Source organism: Anas acuta, chromosome 1 (assembly GCF_963932015.1).
Source record: "Anas acuta chromosome 1, bAnaAcu1.1, whole genome shotgun sequence".
NCBI classification, from domain to species: domain Eukaryota; kingdom Metazoa; phylum Chordata; class Aves; order Anseriformes; family Anatidae; genus Anas; species Anas acuta.
Window position 1 is genome coordinate 166,705,746 of NC_088979.1, and position 19,103 is coordinate 166,724,848.

Sequence of the window (19,103 nt, forward strand, 5' to 3'; positions counted from 1 at the left end):
TCTTTGATAAAAGAGAAACCGGAAAGGAGAGAAAAGATGGTTGAGCAAGAAGGGTCAGCAGAACTGTACCGCTGGGTGATGGGAGCAATATTTAAGCTGTCGCTTTTGATCACAAAAATTATAGTGTCTGAGAAACAGAAGAAATAAAGTAGAAAAGCAGGAGAGAAAGATTGAGTTGAGCGCTTCCGTAAGCTTTATTCTGTCAAACTTTTATTCTCTCTGTGAAAATCTTGGGTCCCATTTTGCTAATATCCAGTGCATTTCTTTTTATTCACTAAATACAGGCAGGAAAGACTAAAATCTGTGGTATTAGCAACAGTACGTTGATTTCTTAAATGAATTGATGTTTGTACCCCTGAGGGATAAGGTTTGTTGTTGATAAGGTTTGTAGGTGGTAACTCACTTCAGTCACAATGTTCATAATTCTGTCATCCCATTACTCTTAGCAAAATTAGACTGCTGTGAAGTAGATTAATATTTATAATTCAAATTTTGCAGGTAATTCTTTTTTATTTGAGCTGCATTCCAAAATCTCAACATTCCAAAACCTTGGAAAGGTTTTGTTCTACTATGCCTGCTAATCCTGGACTTGCACTGAGGTATGTAAAAACACCTGTAATCAAGAGGAACAGCTGGTTAATGCCACTACTCTTTTCTGTACACGATGCACATGATTTGATTTCTACTGCAAAAATAAAACTCTTCCTCTTGTTGCATGTTGTTTGTGGCACATTGTGCCTTTTGATACTATCTCAATCTTTTTCTAGTATTTGAAAGGGTTCTGTTTTATCTACAGAGAGGTTACAGTTATACAGGAACTATTAATAAATATATTCATGTTGTATATGTTTACAAATGTAAATTTCAAGTGTGTAGAGAAAGGTTAGATATTATACTAAAATCTTGTTACTTAATATCTGCTAAGAGTATAGTTTTAACATGGAGCAAAATAAAATGGATGCATCGGTATTTAACAGTGCTACCTGGAGGTTTGATGTTTATTTAGTGAAGACAATCCTTAATTGTGAAAAAATCTCATGGGAATTAAGGGCAGTTAGAGTAAACATCACATCAACTCTTAGACAGTATTTCAAAATGCACTCGTCCAGGATTAGAGAATCCATATTTTAACATATTCAGCTGCAGTGAACTCAAGAACATTGTACGAAGTGCTTGAAAAGACCACGAGCACTTACTGTTCATCATCAACAGGGACTCCAAAGATTTCAAAGCCAGATTTGGGAAAAAAAAAAAAAGTGGTTGGCCACGGGTTGGGGGGTGTGGGGAGAATGGCACACCCAGATTGAGCATAGGAAATTGGCTGCATTTTAAGTCAAGTTGAAATTTTGTCTAGGTGGAGCTTACAGCTTCCTTAGACAATGTTGATACTGCACAAAATGGGTGAGCAGAACTGTCTGCACAGTATCTTGTAGCCACGTGACTGCGAAACTAATCAGCCTTCCTTCAAATATACAGTTACCTCACACATGCTAAAACCAGATCGTGTAATGTGCCAACATGTTTTCACACTGTGTAGTTACTCTCTGACAGTGTACCTTCTTTTTTGTTGTAAGAGCATGTTCAGTCGATCTTGTGTGGTGTCTTGCCCCTTTTTGCTACCTGCAACTCTTGGTTGAGATTAAGTGTAATACATTTTGTATAATGTGTATGTATCTTTGCATTGCTTTTCTGTTCCCAGTGATTAGAGCAGTGTTCCTTTCTCATGAATGCCTTTTACAGACTGCTTCTGCGATACTGGGAAGAGAGCAATGTTCAAATTCTGAAACTGCAAGCCAAGATGTTTACATATAATATCCCAACATGCCTGGCCATCTGGAAAATGTAATGCAACAGTCATACATCTGTTTTCATAGATATTGCTTTTGTTTATAAGGTTTACATCACAAAGGTAAATCTGAAATGTCCTTCAAATTGGGCTTGTGCTGCAAGTCTCTTTCATTATTTTATTATTTAAGCAGTAACTTTGTTACAACAGAGGTACTGTCACATCTTTAAAATGAAAAATGGAATTTCCCTCTTGGGGAAACTTATGTGAATTGATATTATACAGATAAAGATGAATGATATATTTACAAGTTGCCTTTTGAATTCAACTATTGACTTCTGTCTTCCCTCTCTACCCTCCCCTTTATATATCACAATAGCAGTAATCTCCATTATCCAGTGATGCTGAACTGATCTTTTTCTTCAGTGTTTGTTCATAATGGGGAACCACTGAAATGTCTTGCTCATGTAAGGTTGTTTTTAAAAAACGGTTATTTTTATCTTTTCACTGTAGATTAACATCATTGGAAGTTAGTTCTTCTCAAGGAATTTGTAATTCCATCGCACAGTCAGTATTCTGCCAATTATGGCATTTAAAATAATTCAAGAATAAATATTTTTGTGTGTTTCTTTTCCTCAGAGCCATTGCTGCCGAATGCTTTCTAATGGGACAAAGAGAAGTAAGTCAACACGTCTTACTAAAATGAAAAATTGCAGAACTTTTTCATTCTTTTGCTTTATCCAAAGCAATGGTCATTTCTTAAACCTAAGAATTCTGGATAATTGAAATATTCTGTGTAAACACAGAAGCGTTTGCTTCAGGTGTGAGAAGTATCTCTGTCAATCAAAGTAGAAGGGATTATATTTTTAGTACTTCTGCATACTACTTGTATCTTTCCTGTACAGGGAAGTCTATATTCCCCCCTCCTCCCTTCCTTTTATTTATTTTTTTCCTTAACCTGGAGGAGATGGCTAACATTTAAAATGCAGTAGAGGGGAAAAAATCCTGTTGTGCTGGAAGATAACTAATGACTACCTACCTTTGCAATCAGTTGGAAGGGCTTTTCTGCCAGGCAAATATGAGTAGAGAATTTGAATGATTTCCCATGCCCCACTTACACCCTAAAGCTATCATTTCCTTTTCTCCAAAAATAATAAGCTTGCTCATTGCTACTTAACATGTGTGGGTGTGGGGGGGTGTATTTTTATCTCTGTACGTAAATAAGAGAGTTTTTTTTAGCACAGCAACAGAGTGAATCACTTCTCAGTTCAAACAGAATGGGTCTTTCTGGTATTGTTGCTGTCACTCTAAATATTCTGCTTGTGGAGAGATGCTGTGTATTAGGGGGATCATGAAGACACAGGCTTGTTACTCACCTCTCATTTGTGGCCTTTCTGAGCTGCTTCTCTGCTGTATCTTGTTACACGTCATTCTTGCAGTGACTGGTTCTCAGCATCCTTCTCTTGTCAGTAGACTTCCTTTTGAAACAGTACTAAAATTTTAACTTATTCATGTTAAATTCACATATGAAATCTCTTTTCCTTTTTTTTTTTTACTGTTTCCTTGAGTCTTTAAAAAAGAACACCCCTAAGTAGACAGTTATTTAGTTTGTAAGATCAAATAGTTCAGTCACTAGACATCAAAGACATGGCTGTGTATTCAACCTTAATTCTGTCTCTGTGTCGATCGTTCGGTGTAATCTCTAATTAGTCACAGATCCCTGCTTCAGTCATTGTATTAGATGGACTGCATTTTAAAGCACTTCCTACAGTGAGACTGCTGACTTACAAGATCCCTGCATTATTTGGTTTTAAATTTGGAAAAATATATTTATAATTAATTGAGAAGAGAACCCTTAAAGAATATGAACCAATTAGAATTCAGGCATATGTGAAATCTTGCAGATAGCTGGAGCTTCTAGTTAACAAGTAGGATATTGTTTGAATTATGATTGAGATTCTGGATTTATCATCCCTGGAGAACCTGTCACTTGCTTCCTTCAGCAGATCATTTAAAGGATTGTTAAGAGAATATACAAATGTTTCACAGTTTAAAATGCTAACAAACACCAATTACTTCTTGATTGGAGCTGGTACTTCAGATAACAGTAGCTGAAGGAGGCTGGAGTAGATGCTTGAAGAAGGAGAACAAAAAAGTTCAATGCAGACATAAAATGGAAAAATAAGTCTTGCTGTAGTTGCAAAGACATACTGATAAAGCGCAGATAGATGTCAAAAAAAAAAAAGCCATGAAACAGTTATTTTCATTGCAGGGTTGGGATTGTATGCAATAGTAAGAAAGACCTTGGAGTTGTACACAAGTGAAAGTTACTGAATAAGCTGCTACATTCCCTGTGCATATTCCATCCTGTGCAATGAATAAGGCAAGAATCTTTTGAAGAAAAATGAATGTTCTCATGTAATCAATCATTTGCATACAGGGGTTAGAATTAAGGTCAGACATGAGCTTGTCTTTTCTTTTAGTAGTGACAATAATGCTTGAATTTGAAACTATTAAAGTTGATTTAAAAATTCATTGCAACTGACTTTTGTGCTTCATATCACTCATTTTGATCTCACAACATGGTACTGACTTAATATTTGTTTTTATTTTACAGGTCCATCATTTATATCAGAGAGCTCTTCATAAGTTACCTCTATGTGCAACACTGTGGAAAGATGTAATGTTTTCTCCTTATGATTCAGTTTGAGGTTTCATATAAATTTTCTGCATATCCCATATCCTTAGATGTGGTGATGCTCAAGCTCTGGCTAAATCTTATATCTGCTTCCCCATCTCTTACAGCAACTCTTGTTTGAAGCATCAGGAGGAGGTAAAACTGATAACCTGAGAAAACTAGTTTCCAAGTGCCAAGAGGTTGGAGTCAGCCTAGATGAGCTTTTAAATTTAAACACTTGCAGAACAGAAAGCAAGAATCACTGAACACTGGGTACAGTCAGCCATAAGTCCTGTTAAATGCCAAAATCAGTTGAATGATTCTTCAGGCTGATCTGTGCCTAAGATCTGCGTAAGGCAGATGAGTATTGCTGAGCATATCAAGTCTCCAGTCTGCTTTCCTTGAACCTGGAAACAATTAACATGACCCTCCTCTCTGGAAAAATGAACTCGCTGTCTGGCCTCGCTTCTGGGCCCTGCCAGATTCTCATAACATCATGTACGTAAGTATAGTTAATCAAAATGACAGACATTATTTTTTCATGTTTTCCTTTTATTTTCTGTTTTCTTTGTTTTGCTGTTCCTGATTCACTTGACACTCTCACTGATGCCTGAGAGATCTGTGTTTGGGGTTAATTTACTGGGCTGTGTTTACAGTAAAAAGCAAGTAGTCCACTTTGGGTTTTTCCTTTTTTAAACCTTTTTTGAGACTTTTTCATTACAGGATTTAAAACAAAAGCAGCCGCTCTTAAGGAAAGTGTAACTGCCGTGGCCACAAGTATGCTTCTTGCACTTGAAGGCTCTAAGAGGGTTGCTTACTGCCCTTTTCTGCATTGGACTCACGGCAGAGACTATTAAACTTGAAGATTAAAGAAACTATTGCAAATGCCAGTGCATCAGAACCTAAGAGTGGTCAATTATGTGCAATTTTTGTAAAGAAATTTTAATTTATAATAAAGTTTAACAGTTTAAAGTTAATATTGATCTGTTTTGTATTGGTACTACCTTGCAGCATTAGTTGTTTTTACAGAGATTTTCAATAGAACCTGACCTTATTAAAAAAAGAAAGCAAAACATATATTTTGTCTCCCTTCTTTTCATCAAAAGGTAAGCAGATGTGGTTGAATTACTGATTGTGGATATACAAAAACTACATCTATGATTTTTTTTTTCTTCCTCTTGCCTCAGATACACATATATTTGTTCCACAGTGACTGTTCCTTTCAAGAATGCCATGTCAGTAAGGGAAAGTGCATTTTATATAATTTCATTTTCAGATTTACTAAAATGAGGCCCTCTTTCTACAGTCAGCATGTACATGGCAGATACTGCCAATCTAGTGAACTAGTTGTGGGACTATTCACATTGGGTTGGCTTTCTACCTGCTTTCCCTCTATGCAAAATCACAAGAGGGTTGTGATACTTCTTGCATAGATGAGTTATGCAGATGCCATGAAGACAGTGAACAAGTGGTCTTAATGTTCGTGAATAAGGGCAAGTGCTCTGTGACGTAACATCTAGGAATTTTCAAAACTCCTGCTATATATGAGCTACACATGAAGTAACTGTCTTTAAGGAGGAAAGTAGTAAATACCTTTTTTCAGCTTGGGGAATGGAGGAAGATTATATGTTTTAAGTAACTTTGTTATTTAAGCATGAACTACTAAATAAATTGAACTTCAAACACCTGGTTCACTGGTCAGACTTATTTGCAGACTACACAACCACTATCAAAAAACTGACCCAAGCCCCTTCTTCATTGTGATGCAGTAGTACCTGATTTCTTCAAATTTGTAATACAGTTTAGAATGAAAGAAGTCTATAAAAGCACAGTATTTAACTTCTATTAAAAAGCCTTCAGGTATGGTAAATGTTGGCTTATATGCATTGCCCCCCTTTTTTTTCCCAAGTCTGCTGACAAACACTTTTTCTTCATAACACATAAATGGGTGCAGTTTTTATATTGTGACTAAACAGCAGAAGAGGCCAAAGCATAAAAGTAGAGAACTCAACAGGGTCAAGCGTGCAGTCAAAACTGACTCCTTTCCATGTTGTGATGTGCCATTAGTTAACAAATTATAAAACAAAACAACAACAACAAAATGTATATCAAACCATCTAGACATTCTGCAGATGACACAAAACTGTGGGGAGTGGCTGATGCAGCATCAGAGGTTGTGCTGCCATCTGCAAGCGCCTTGGTGGGCTGAAGAGGTGGGCTAAGCAGGATTACTTGGAGTTCAACGAGAAGGGCAGAGTCCTGTACCTGGGGAGGAACAACCCCAGGCACCAATGTGCTCTTGGGGGGCCACCCAGTTGGAAAGCAGCTTGGCAGAAAAGGACCTAGCTGTCCTAGCAGGAACCAAGTTGAATATGAGTTAGCACCATGCCCTTGCTGCTATGGGGGCTCATGGTATTTTTGACTGCATTAGGCAAAGGAGTGTGAACGGTTCATGAGAGGTGACCCTTCTATTCAGATCACACCTGCAGTGCTGGGTGCAGTTCTGCCCTCACCCCCATCCCTCAAGTGAAGGAGAGAGACACGGGCATACCTGTGAGAGTCCAACGCAGGGCCACCAAGGTGGAGAAGGGCCTGGAGCTCCCCTGTGAGGAGAGGCTGGGAGCTGGGCCTGCTCAGCCTGGGGAAGAGGAGGCTCAGGGGGATCTTGTCAATGTATACAAAAGGAGGGTGCCAAGAGAAAGGAGCCAGTGCCTTATCTGTGGTGCCCAGTGGCAAGATAAGAGGTGAAGGGCACAAAATGAAATGCAAAATGAATGCCTACTGCCTCCTGTAAATCTTGGTGCTCCCTAGCACCTCGTGTTTTACACAGTAGTCCTGGATAACTGTGGTGTGGGCTTATTGGCTCTGAACATCTGGCATTGGCATCTGTTAGGTGCAGAATGGGGGTGGGCAATGCAAATCCCTACTGAGTAGACTGCACCTCATCAGGGCTGGTCACCTAGCGATGAAGATGGCTGTACACACAGCTGGGTGTGGTTCCCTCAGCCAGCACAGCAAACACAGCGTATGGATGGCTGGTTTGGGAATGAGTGCGAGAGGAAGTGCTCGGCTCCGTAGCTGTGAGTAGGCATCCCTGTTGCCCAGCCTGTATTACACATGCCCGTGTGCGTACACGTACATACATACATACACCACTTCTCCTTGGTTTCCTTGCAGCATGGCCCATCGAGTCCACGGTTGTGAACTAATTGCTCAGAGACTATGACAGCAATTAATAGCGCAGGCCAAACTACTGCCAACTGATGGATCTCGTAGCACAAGAGAAGCAAAAACTTGGTGGTGATTTCTGCTCCATGAGCTGCCCATTGCCTTATCTCTAGGTGAGATAACTAGCCTTATGTCCAGAACACATTAGCATCACTTCACTGCTTTGTAGCTTAAAGTGTCCTGCCAGAGGTCTTGCAATAAAACTTCCCAAACACAATGGAGCAGTAATTAAACCCTCTTCCACATCAGATGTCACTAAGAAGCACCTAACTGTGCGTGATCCTCTGGCTCATTAGCTCAGAAATCGAATGTTAGGAGTTAAAGCTGTTGGTCTCCACAGCTAGCAAGTCATTTTGCAGCAGCATCTGGACTTTGAATTGCTGTCATTGTTCATGTAATTGCACCTAGCTGGTTTATACGTCTGCTTGTAGTGCTGAGTTAATGCTATTCCTACATGAATTGCATTCTGGGCTTTGATGGTAGATTCTTGGGTCACTTTATCTTACCCTTTTCATACCTCTTGGACATACTGTGAAGACAATAACAAGCTTTTTGTATTTTCTACCCAGATTACAAGCCTTAAGCAAGGAGTGGAGGGAGGGAAAACAAAGCCTTGGCTTAACTCACGATTTTTTTTCACATTTTTTTTTTTCTGGTTGGGTTATATCCAAATGCAAAAATAACAATAATAAAGAATAGCATTTTTGTCCCTATTAAAACACACTTTCTACTGTTCATCCATACTGACAATAGCACAGTACCTTTACTTTTTATTTATTTATTTATTTATTATATTTATTTTTACTTATATTGAGGCTGTAAGAGTTGGTACAGCTGTGCATCAGAATCTGACCTGTATTTTTAACTAGATTCTGATAATTGATATTAAAGACTTCAGAACCAATTTCTCATATCTGTCAACCCACCCATTTGTACAGAGCTGGGCTGGAGTCAGTTTTCTTCAGAGCAGCCTGTGTGGTGCTGTGTTTTACATTTCTGACAGTAATACTTGAATTATGGCTAAACAGTGTTTTATACAGCACCAAGGCCTTCCATTTCTCAGTGAATATACTGTGGGTTTTGTAGGAGTTTGGGAGGGAACACAACCAGCCAGGTGACCCAAACTAACCAGAGGTACTCCATGCCATATAATGCCATGCTCAGCAATTAAAAGGGAAAAGAGGGGGTTTAGGAAGGTTACCCATCGTTTGCCTGGGTACTGGCAGTGCATCAGTCTACTCATGGGAGGTAGTGGATTTTCTCTGCATCACATGGTTTGTTTTCTTTCTCTCTTCTTCACTTATTAAACATTTTATTACCTCAACCCACAAGTTTTCTTGCTTTTATTATTCCTTTCCTTTTCCCCCATCCCACCGGAAATGGGAAGGAACCTATGAAGGTTAAGTCCCCACACCAATTACTAACCACCGCACCACTTTCACTTTTCATCCTAAGCGAGGTATCTGTACAAAAGCTAGATTCACAGGGATGTGTGTGGTGGTGGGTGGGACGACCTCATAGTTCTTCTATGGGTAAGTCACAGTAGTTAGTATGCCATATACCTACAGAGGTTGATGAAGTAAGGGCTGGGTGAGCAGAGCATGAGGTAGGTCAAAAACTGGCTCTGAAGTGAGAAGAGAAGGTGGAAGTGTCCACTTACCTGAAGAGCACAACAGAGCACAAAGCCCTTTACGGTTATTGTTCTATGATACCATCCTCTATATATACAGCGTCCAGCTGTATGCCTGGATCCAATTCCACAATGCCCAAGGTTGATATTATGTTGACAATGAAAATCAGAGTGTATTTCTGTCTAATTGGGAAGCATTCATTACATTCCCTACCTCCCCTCCTGTCCCTCCTCCCCGCCCCCCCAGCTTTTGATCGTAAATGTCACCAAAAATCTTGCCCAGCCTTGAAAATTATCTCTAATTATCACCTGGAGCCTGGGATTAAAATCTTCAGAAGGATTAATCATAATTTTCCAGTCCTGAGGGTCTGAAGAATAACAAGATGTTGAGAAAAAAACCCAATGAGAAATAGCAGAGGCCATCCTGGGTGTCATTGCTTCGTCATTTTCTAATTTGAGGAAGAAACCGATGTCCCTGATGTGGCCTTAAGATACTTAAACTCTTCATTTTCACTGCAGTTGCTATAACAGTTGTTGTGTTCAAAATCTGAGGAAGCCACAGCTCTCTACATAACATTTTCCTTCTGAGATACACACTTAGATGGTGAATAAAATGTGGGAGCCCTTCACTCAGAGAGACCCTGGCCTCTAGTGAGAGGGACAGACAGAAACTATGTGTCATAAAGGGGCAGCAATCACATAAAGCCTCCTCCTAGAAGCAGGTAAACAGTCAATGAAGCAAGAAAAGCATCACAAAATAAAAATCTCTTCCTTGCAGAAGCTGTTTTCAGTGTGTTCCTGAAAACCACCTGGTCTGGGCCTCTGTTTTTTTTTTTTTTTTTTTTTTTTTTTTTTCCTAGCAATTTTCACATTTACTGTTTTTGGTTTGTAAAGACCATCTCAAAGTTTTGGAAACCATTGAGAAGGATTATATTACTCAAATTATTTAATAAGGCAGAACTGAATTAATTTTTTAATAGAAGGGGAAAAAAATAACTATTTCTTGACTTGCCCATCACTGTATCTCTGGGACAAGTTCACGTCCACAAAGCTCCTGAATGAGTACCTGCAGCTGCCCCTTGGAGGCTGGTCAGACCCTGACTGGGTGCCATTCTCCATAGCAGGTCAGTTGAGTTCATGTCCCATAATCTGTCATTTAGAATTATGAAGCAAAAACATTTCTGATTTATTGGAATAAATAAGTCTGACCACCCAAATTTACATCATGGAACAATTCAGCTGAGGGATGAGTGCATCAGTCATCGGATCAGCTTTGTAGGATTCTGAGCAGACTCATTCCTTGGAAGCACACCTTGATCAACCATGTCTTGGTGGCATTTGGCTACAAGGTAATACATTGGTGGGTTATGTATCTAGTGAAAAAAACTGTTCATTGAGTATCCCTACTTATATTAGCTAACATTTAAGATATTCTAGTTATATCTCTATCCTGCAATGGAAGTGTAAAAATCTAGTGTAGGAATCTAGACTAAAGCCAGCAGATGTCCTTACACATCCTGCCATTTCACTGGGGACCAACCTACCTGTGGTCAGGAATGAGATGAGAGCAGAAGAGGGCTGTTTTCCAGAGTCTGTTGGCATTTCATCACAGGGGATTTCTGTTGCTCTGAAGAGTGCACGAGTGTTAGCTTATCTGTATCTGCAAGGTGGCTTAATGTTTCCAAGAAACCCAAGATCAAAACTGGGCCTAAAATAGAATATAGATGTTAACTGCTGCTTTTCTTTTTTATTGCACACTACAATTTGTTGTTGTCCTACCTGAGTAGCCGATAGTAAAGCAGAGTGTGGCTTGTAATTGAAACTTAACCTTGTAAAATTGTTGGCAATGCATTATCTGCGTGACTGTTTGCCAACAGGAGCATAAAATCCAATCATAAAGTCTGCAGTACTGCACCTGGGATCCTGGCAGAAGTGACTGTATCATCACTCAGTAAAATGTTTACAAAGAGTAAACAGGAGTAAGCCTTTCAGTGCAGACAGCAGGGTCTGATCTAGCAGAAAATAGCGTAGAAGATGCAATGATGCTGTCATGTAAGTGATTTGCATCAAAGAGTCTGAGCTGGGGAAAATGCTGCATTTTTGAAAAGGAAAATTATTTTCAGTTTATTTCTCACAGCACGTGATGGCCACAGGTGGGCTGTGAGGAACATTTGCTCTTTGAGATGATATTTGAATTCTGTCACTGCTTTTTATTTCTGCGACAACTGTTGATCTTGCTCTCATTCTTGTCCCTTTTAGTTGGGTTAGTCCTTTTTGCATTACCTCAAGAAAACTCCGTGGCTGAGGAAACATGGCTGGGGAACTTCTAAGCACAGGTCTTGAAAGCAATGATGTTTTTTCTTGTATTGACAAGAGTTAATGCAGCATGAATGGAAAGGCAGAAGAACTGCTCTTACAAACTTGCTTGAAGAAGTTTTAGTTACGATGATGTGATGTGGGAATAGCCCACGTGCTCCTGCTCAGCCCCTGCTCACTGTAATCACATCTGCCTTTCCCATCAAATTCCACCTTTCCCTCTTGAAGCCTCCTTCCCCCTCCAAAATCCTCTGTGAACTTCCTTTCTCTTCTAGATGTGTTGTTAATGCACCGTTTACTACCTGAAGAGGTTGGTTAGATTTTGGTTAGATTTTGGTAGGAATTGCATTGCTGGAAGGTCACCACCAGGGCCTGCACAGTTCAGACCTCTGGGAAGTCAGGAGAAGCCAAGCTTTGTTTAATTACCTTTTGTTGGGACGGCAGGAGGAGTGATGTGCAGTCCTTGCATGGCCCTAGGTAGTCCCACAAGACTGAAGCATGATTTCAGAAGGGCACTAGCACCAAGCTGTGCAGTTACAGGTACAATACCATCATTCTTAAAATCCTTGAGGGTGGATCAAAAAAACCTGTCTACATAAAGGACAAACACGGTGGTTTTAATCTCTGTTACTATAAAAGAGATGATAATGTCCATGCCTCTAACTAGCCCTTGGTGTTACCGCTCAGTAGGACAGTCAATGCCATCTGTGAGGATCACCCAGTATGGACTCAGAAAGCTATGGTAAACTTCAGAGTGTATAGATCAGAGCTTTGAGATCATATACTGCACTGGAAACAGCCATTTGTAGCAGCACTCAGCTTCCCCAGTCCACCAATGACTGTTTACTGGAGATGGTGCGAGTTTCATTACTGAGAGGATTTTGTTGGTCTGAGTGATGCATCCCTGTCCACCCGAAACCAGAGGTTTTCTTGGTGCGTTACAGTGCTCCCTACAGCTCAAACACACAATAAAAGCTTTGTTAACCATATGGGGCACTAACTGGGAGATTATTTTGGAGATAACCCATGGCACATCTTCTGCTAATTTGTAGAAGCTGAATGTGGGAAACTTGCACCCTTGCACCAAGTTTGTTAGGACTGCAAAGAACTTTTGCTCCTTGTTTTTACAGTGCCCCAGCTGAGCAATGTCCAGGGGGACTGGCATGTGGCGCTTGTACCCCAACAGGGGAATGGAAAGTCCTGCTTCCATGTGCTTTCTAGTTGTAAAGCCCCAGTATAATCTGATGGATTGTCTGGAGAACAGTGTGGAGACATGAAGATATTGCACCATAAATAATGTAAGTTGATATAAAATTGCGAGAGAGGAGATAATAATATGACCAGTGTAATTCATCTGGAAGGTAAAAAGTCAATGCTTTTGCCTGAGATCAGCATGTGAGTGGGTCAATGTCTATAAAGTGCCAATGAACACAAAGCCTGTTTTTTCACCACTTAATTCAGCACAATCCTTCTACAGTGCTATGTTGAGTCGTTTTTGCAGGCCCTGTGCCAGAGCTTTATCAGATCAACCTAGATCAAAGGTTAGGCTTGATTATTATATTTGTATATCTTTCCGCTTTTTTTTTTTTTTTCTGTCCAATTCTACTAAGCAATCCGGAGGCTTTAAGCTATGAAAAGCTTTTGTTGAAGTGGAGCAATGAAAACATTCATTTCAGCTTGGTCTGCTCTCACCCAGTGTGCAGATGGGTGGAGGGCACGGAGGTACAGTGCTGGGGCTGGGCTCGCTCCTGTACTGCACGCTCTGGTTTCTGAGGTGGTGGAGGTCCATGTGGCTGCTCAGAGAATAGCCACACAGAAACCTTTTGGCCCATGCATCATCTGCTCCAGGTATTTGGTGAATTAATATGGACCAGATGCTGCTCCCACTATGTTTTATGGACAAGACCACTTTGTTTTGAGGGAAAGAAGGACTGGAGGGAATGTGAGTATGTGGACCTGGATTATGTGCTGAGGGCAGAGGAGAGCCCTGTTCTGTTTAATACACAGCACAGGCATAGCCACTGCACCTGGAGGCACAAGTCAGGTCCTGTGCTGGTGCTGTGGAGCTGGAGGAGCTCGGAAAGCCCCGCACTGAGGCTGTAGCCTCCTGGATTTTGGCTGGATGGAGCCGGGGTCCTGATGGTCCCAAGTGCCCAAACTTCTGAAGACAGGGTCCCAAATCCTCTTCTTGGGGACAGCAAGAGGCAGCAGCTGGGCCTCTGGCACCGCCTGAGCACACTCACAGCTGTGGCTCCACAGTGCAGCTCTCATCTGCTGTCCTTCGGGTCCCCTGAGCCAGCGTGAAATATCGTCCTTCTCCGGGCTGTAGCGATTAAAGAACAAGTATGTAAACAGTCTGCAGGGTGAAAGAGGGGGTGCTTGCTTAATAAAGTGATCATTTTTCCATATGGCTCGTACAAACTGTGGTGGTGATGACACTGAAGACCTCAGTTTGAATGAGCGGTCAACTGTGTGCAGCCTGTGAGATATTCCAGGAGGATTTCACTCCTGAAGAGTGCAAGATTCTTGTGGTGCATCCCTACTTTAATTCCCCCACTTTGCACACTTGCTGGGCTGCAGGTTTTAGTTTGTGCATGTGGGCTGGGAGATTGGTACAAGCACATGCCACAGTGGGCTGCAGTATTCACTACTTTCTTGGCTTCCCCAGGACACTTTCTTAAGTCCCACCTGCTTTAGGATTTTGGAATCAGGAGCTGTAGGTCTTCTGCAGGTTCAAGATATCCCTGCCCAGATTCCCAGACTTCCAGATACCCTGGATTTAAAGCTTAATTTTTCAGATAGCTGAAGCAATCAGGTAGGTGATTTTATTTATTTATTAATTCATTCACTCATCTACTAGTTATTTATTTGTTTTTAACAGAACAATGAATGTATGGATCTGAATAACAGTTATTCCCAGTGAACTTCATTTTCTCTATTTCCTGGCCACTCATCTGTACAGACCTCGGAGTCCCCTTTGCATGATTTCCCGGCATCCCCACATTAATTTGTTTTCCAAGATCTGCTTGGCTGGGCTGTTTTCTGTGCCCTTGGCTTTCCTGCCATCACTTTGCTCAGAGTGGCTGATGAGATGCTTTCCTCCTGTAATGCTAGAGCCCTTTGATCAGTTTTATCTGTTGATCTCTTCATTGATAACTTCCTTTCTGCAGGTCAGACCGTTTTACCATGGTTGGCATCCACCTTGCTGATCAAGGATGCTGTGTTTCGGGTGCAAAACCATCGAAGCCTATGAGAATCCTATCATCAGCCTCGTGCTCATCTCCTCCTCCACCCCAGTGGGAGAGCCTGGGAGCATCTCCTGCACCAGAAGTCCCCAAATCTGCACAGGGAGTCTCCTCCTCAAACTGTCCTCATGGGGTTTCTGGGGGAAGGATGACTCACTGAACCAGAACCTGAGAAGGGAAATGATTCCTGATGTTTCACAACAGCAGCAAGGCGTGCGTGGGCACACGGTGGCACCAGGTGCCTGGCAAAACAGGACTTTCTCTGGCTGGCACTGACTGTCGGCAGCCTCAGATCTGCATCTCTGATGGGAAAAGCAAGCGCCTGAGCATTGTGCAGCAGGACAAAGCAAGAAATCAAGGTTTCTAATAGGATGTCTGGGAATACTCGCTTAACAAGTGTCTTCCTCTGTCTGTCATCTGTCGTACAAATTCTGCTTCTGGTCATGTTACACTCGCAGGTCCCTCAGGGCAAACCTTTCCTGTAACGCTTTCTCAAGCCTCCCTGGCAAATAAACCCAGGGCACATTCCTGCTACCTTATTAAAAGTTCTGTGACATTGTTATCTAAAATCTTGTTCACATTAAAAAAATATTAGGTTTTTAAAAGGTGATGGCTTAATTTTCAGTATGTGTCTCTCTCCAGAATCTTTTAATGGCTGGTTAATATCAGGCTGGCAGCCTAAACTTCTGAGTCATAAATTTGAAACTTCTAAATTTTTTCCTTATGACAGAGGTATTTGGGGTAGAAAATCTGAATGACACGAAAGAGAAATTTGCCAGGGAGCTCTATGGGGGGAAATAGAGCTGAACAATCTTTTTCTAATTATCCTAATAGAGTGCCATTATCAGGAATTCTCTGTGTTCCATTGGGAAAGAAAGTTATGTTAATAGAAAACAAAGATATTTGATCCTTCATAGATCAAAGCACTTTTATGATGCTGCTCTCATTATGAAAGGCTCTTGGTGTAAGAATGGAGCTTTCTGGACAATGGCTCTATTGTTTGTCACTTATTTACCTTTTAAGAAAATCAGACCTAGGGTATCATTTATGAGGTCCCAGGTTTGATGAGAAATTCTTCACTCTACCATAAAGTAACAGTTTTTAAGGCTGCAGTGTTGTTTACTGCCTACAAATGTGAGAAGTTCCACTGTGCAAAAAAAAAAAATTAAAAAAAATAATTCTATATATATATATATACACATAGTTGGTGTGGAAATAAAAACTTGCTGAAATGCACTGAAGTGCAGGAGGCCCTGGTGAAGCCTCCGCATTCCACACTAGAAAAGCCTGTGGGCTTTCTTATCCATTTTTTCCTTTCTATTTGTGCTTGTTTATGTTTAGAGTTTAGCCCTGTGAGCTTCCAAGGAGCCTTTTTTCTTCTGTATTTATAAAGCACTTAGAGCAATGGGATGCTGGTCCATGACCAAAGCTCCTGAGTGCTCTCCTAACACAGATAATAATAAAAGTAGAGAGAGATCAATACTGAGAACAATTCACTTATGGCTCACAAAATGGATTTCTTACAGCTGTAAATCCCTCCAAGCAGTGGACAAGTGTTTAAAGACTTGGAAAGCCCTACACACACCAGCAGTGTTGTGTCAAGCGTAATGTCAAGACTATAGGGAAAGGAGAGAGAGAATGTTATTCCAGAAAAAAAACACAATGATTTATTGTTTTGTTTGTTGGCTACTGTCACTTACATATGTGTGTATATATATATATATATATATATACATATATATATTATTTTTTTTCCAGGTGTTTCTCATTTTAGGTATCTCTACATGAACATCTTTTTCTTTTTTCTTGGACTGATGCTCCACAAATGTCTCTAGATGCACTTTTGTCTCTGTTTGAGGCCGGAGACCTTTTGTCCCCCTTTGCAATTCCAACAACGAGCACTGTCCAGTCCTCCCTTGCATGTACAGTCTGCCCACTACTACTTCAATTGCCCTTTGCTGCTTTTTGAAAGGAGGCCCCTTGTGACTCCGAGATTTTGTAAGTTTTTGCTTCAGCTTCTCAAAAGTTATCTTTTCATGTGCTTCTTCCAAGAGTCAAATGCCACCTGAGAGATGGGCCAGTTTACATTAAGCGCTTGTGGTACTTTTAAGCCCAGAGCAAGGAGGGTTTGGGACTTTCTGTAGCAAATCTGCTCATTCAGGAGGCTGTGGAGGCTGCACCCTGTCCAGGAGGTGGCATGTCCCAGGGCAGATGTTTTAGCGCTGCTCACTGCATGGACAAATCCTCCAACACTAGATCTGGGGCTGGAGAGTGGGGGGCACATTCTCTGAAGAAGCCCACTCCAAAATAATATTTCTCTGACCCACAGCCTCCATTTTCCTAAAGTAACTGCATGGCCCTTCTGTCCCTTGGTGACATTATGGAGTTTCCAGTCTGTTCTGACTTTGCCTCCTTGCCAACTATTACACCGAAATGTTATTTTTCACTTGCAGAGCATATTGCCCCTTTGTCTTCATGATAACGAACACATGCCAGCCCTGCTGCAGGTGTTCCTAGATATGATTCCACCCTGTGTACTTTATTGCCTTACATCAGCTCAGCAAGAATGTCATTGTCCCTCAGATACGAGGAACTCCCTCCCAGTGTCTGAGGGCTTGGTATCTTTAGTTCCCCATGTCCCCCAGAACAGGGTACGTCCCTCTGGATGGAGAAGCCCACTTGGTGTGCCAGGCTGAGTGGGGATGGGTCTCCAGGGGAGCAGGAGCTTCATGTCTGTTCAAAATACAAGGCTGACAAATCTCACAGAGAAAGCTTATGTGTCCAAGTGATGGTAAGCAGCTCATTTACCACACCCTATATCAAAAAAAAGAGTCATACAGAACAGGTTGCTCCTTTCTTTTGGGAGATGGTGGAATTGAAGCACTGATGCCTAGGAAGAGAGGCTGTGTATTGCATCACTTGGGTCTGCCAAATTTCAAGTGGATAAACTATGTACTTCTGTATTGTACCTGAGATCTACTGCCACGTTCTCACAAGAGAGCTGGATCAGTTTTGGGGGTAGGCTCCATTTCATGCAGAACTCTTTGCTTTCCTCCTCAGCAGAAAGCAACCACCACTGAGGTGTCTGCTGCAGGGGCTGGAGGTGGTGGTGGGGTGAGCAGGGAGCTCGGAGAAATGCTCCACCTCCACCAATGAAACAAAAGGGCCCTTCTGGGATGATTCAGTGCAGGCCCCTACATTAGGGACTTCCTCTTTAGAAGGGTTTTTTAGGCCTTACAGACTGTGGAGGGACCCCAAAGGGGACACTGGACACTCCCCCTGTCACCACTGCTCCCTGCTGCAGGAAGGCTGAACATAGACCTCTAGGCACATGCTGAGGCTGCGGTGTGGCTTGCAATATTTAAGCTTTTGTAATGCATGCCTTCTTGTGGAAATGGCACTGTTTTCACCTATAATGCAAACAATTTGAAAATACATGCCACACCAGACAATCCCCCCTGATAGTTTGAACATGTTCTGTACCTCTTTCCCTTGAGGTCAGTGCACCCAGGTGTAATGCTGCAGAAAAGCCAGGCTCCATTGCTCAGCCCCAGCCCCTTGCTGGCTCCCCACATCACACAGCCAGGCACAGGGCTGTGCCCTGTCCCTTTGGGACCCTTGATGGGTCTCATGTTCTGAAGCCTGTTCCTGATCTTTACTCTGTGGCTGTGGTTTGGCCTTCTGGGTGGGTTACCTGCACGCCTCCCTCCTGCCATGCATCACCTTCCCTAGCTCTTTGCATTCCTGAGATACAGACCCTCTCAGTCACCGTCTCATGGATTTAGTCGTTGTTCTCTGAACTCATCCCTTCCCTCAGTGAGCATGACATTGCAGAGGTTATTCCTCATGGGCCATGCAGCAGCAGGCAAAGCTCCTTGGGCAACTGGCCAGCTCCAGCCTCAGACGTTTCTGCACATGTGAACCAGAATTTCTTCAGTCTTCTCCTTCACCTGCTGCTGCTTTCTGAAGGTAACACCACTGTACTTCTACTTTTTTAATGCTAATCAAGAGATTTTTTGTTCTAAGTGTATTTATTTATTTATTTATTTATTTATTTACAGTACCAGTTACCTTCACACAGTGTCTGTGTGCCCAGAAAGAACAAATGATCTGTGAAGATGTTTCATCCATGCCTGACTCTATTTTGTAATGAACAGAAATCCAACTCCTTAAAGGTGAACCAAGGCATGTATTCCACCTATGAGAGTACCTCAGGGAGGT

General features: G+C 41.6%; 1 protein-coding gene across 2 annotated transcripts in view; it reads left to right on the forward strand.

Moving 5' to 3' along the window:
* ZFC3H1 (zinc finger C3H1-type containing) overlaps positions 1-5,440 on the forward strand; it is a 38,231-nt gene extending 32,791 nt beyond the window's left edge. The window contains exons 31-35 of one of the 2 annotated variants that reach the window (XM_068669194.1): positions 499-599; positions 1,741-1,842; positions 2,426-2,465; positions 4,404-4,466; positions 4,592-5,440. In XM_068669194.1, coding sequence (XP_068525295.1) covers positions 499-599; positions 1,741-1,842; positions 2,426-2,465; positions 4,404-4,466; positions 4,592-4,729 — 444 coding nt within the window. In that variant the 3' untranslated portion in view covers positions 4,730-5,440. Of the gene's footprint in view, positions 1-498; positions 600-1,740; positions 1,843-2,425; positions 2,466-4,403; positions 4,498-4,591 lie in introns of both variants that reach the window. The other variant, XM_068669196.1, reaches the window with a different exon arrangement.
* Positions 5,441-19,103: the final 13,663 nt, after the last annotated feature.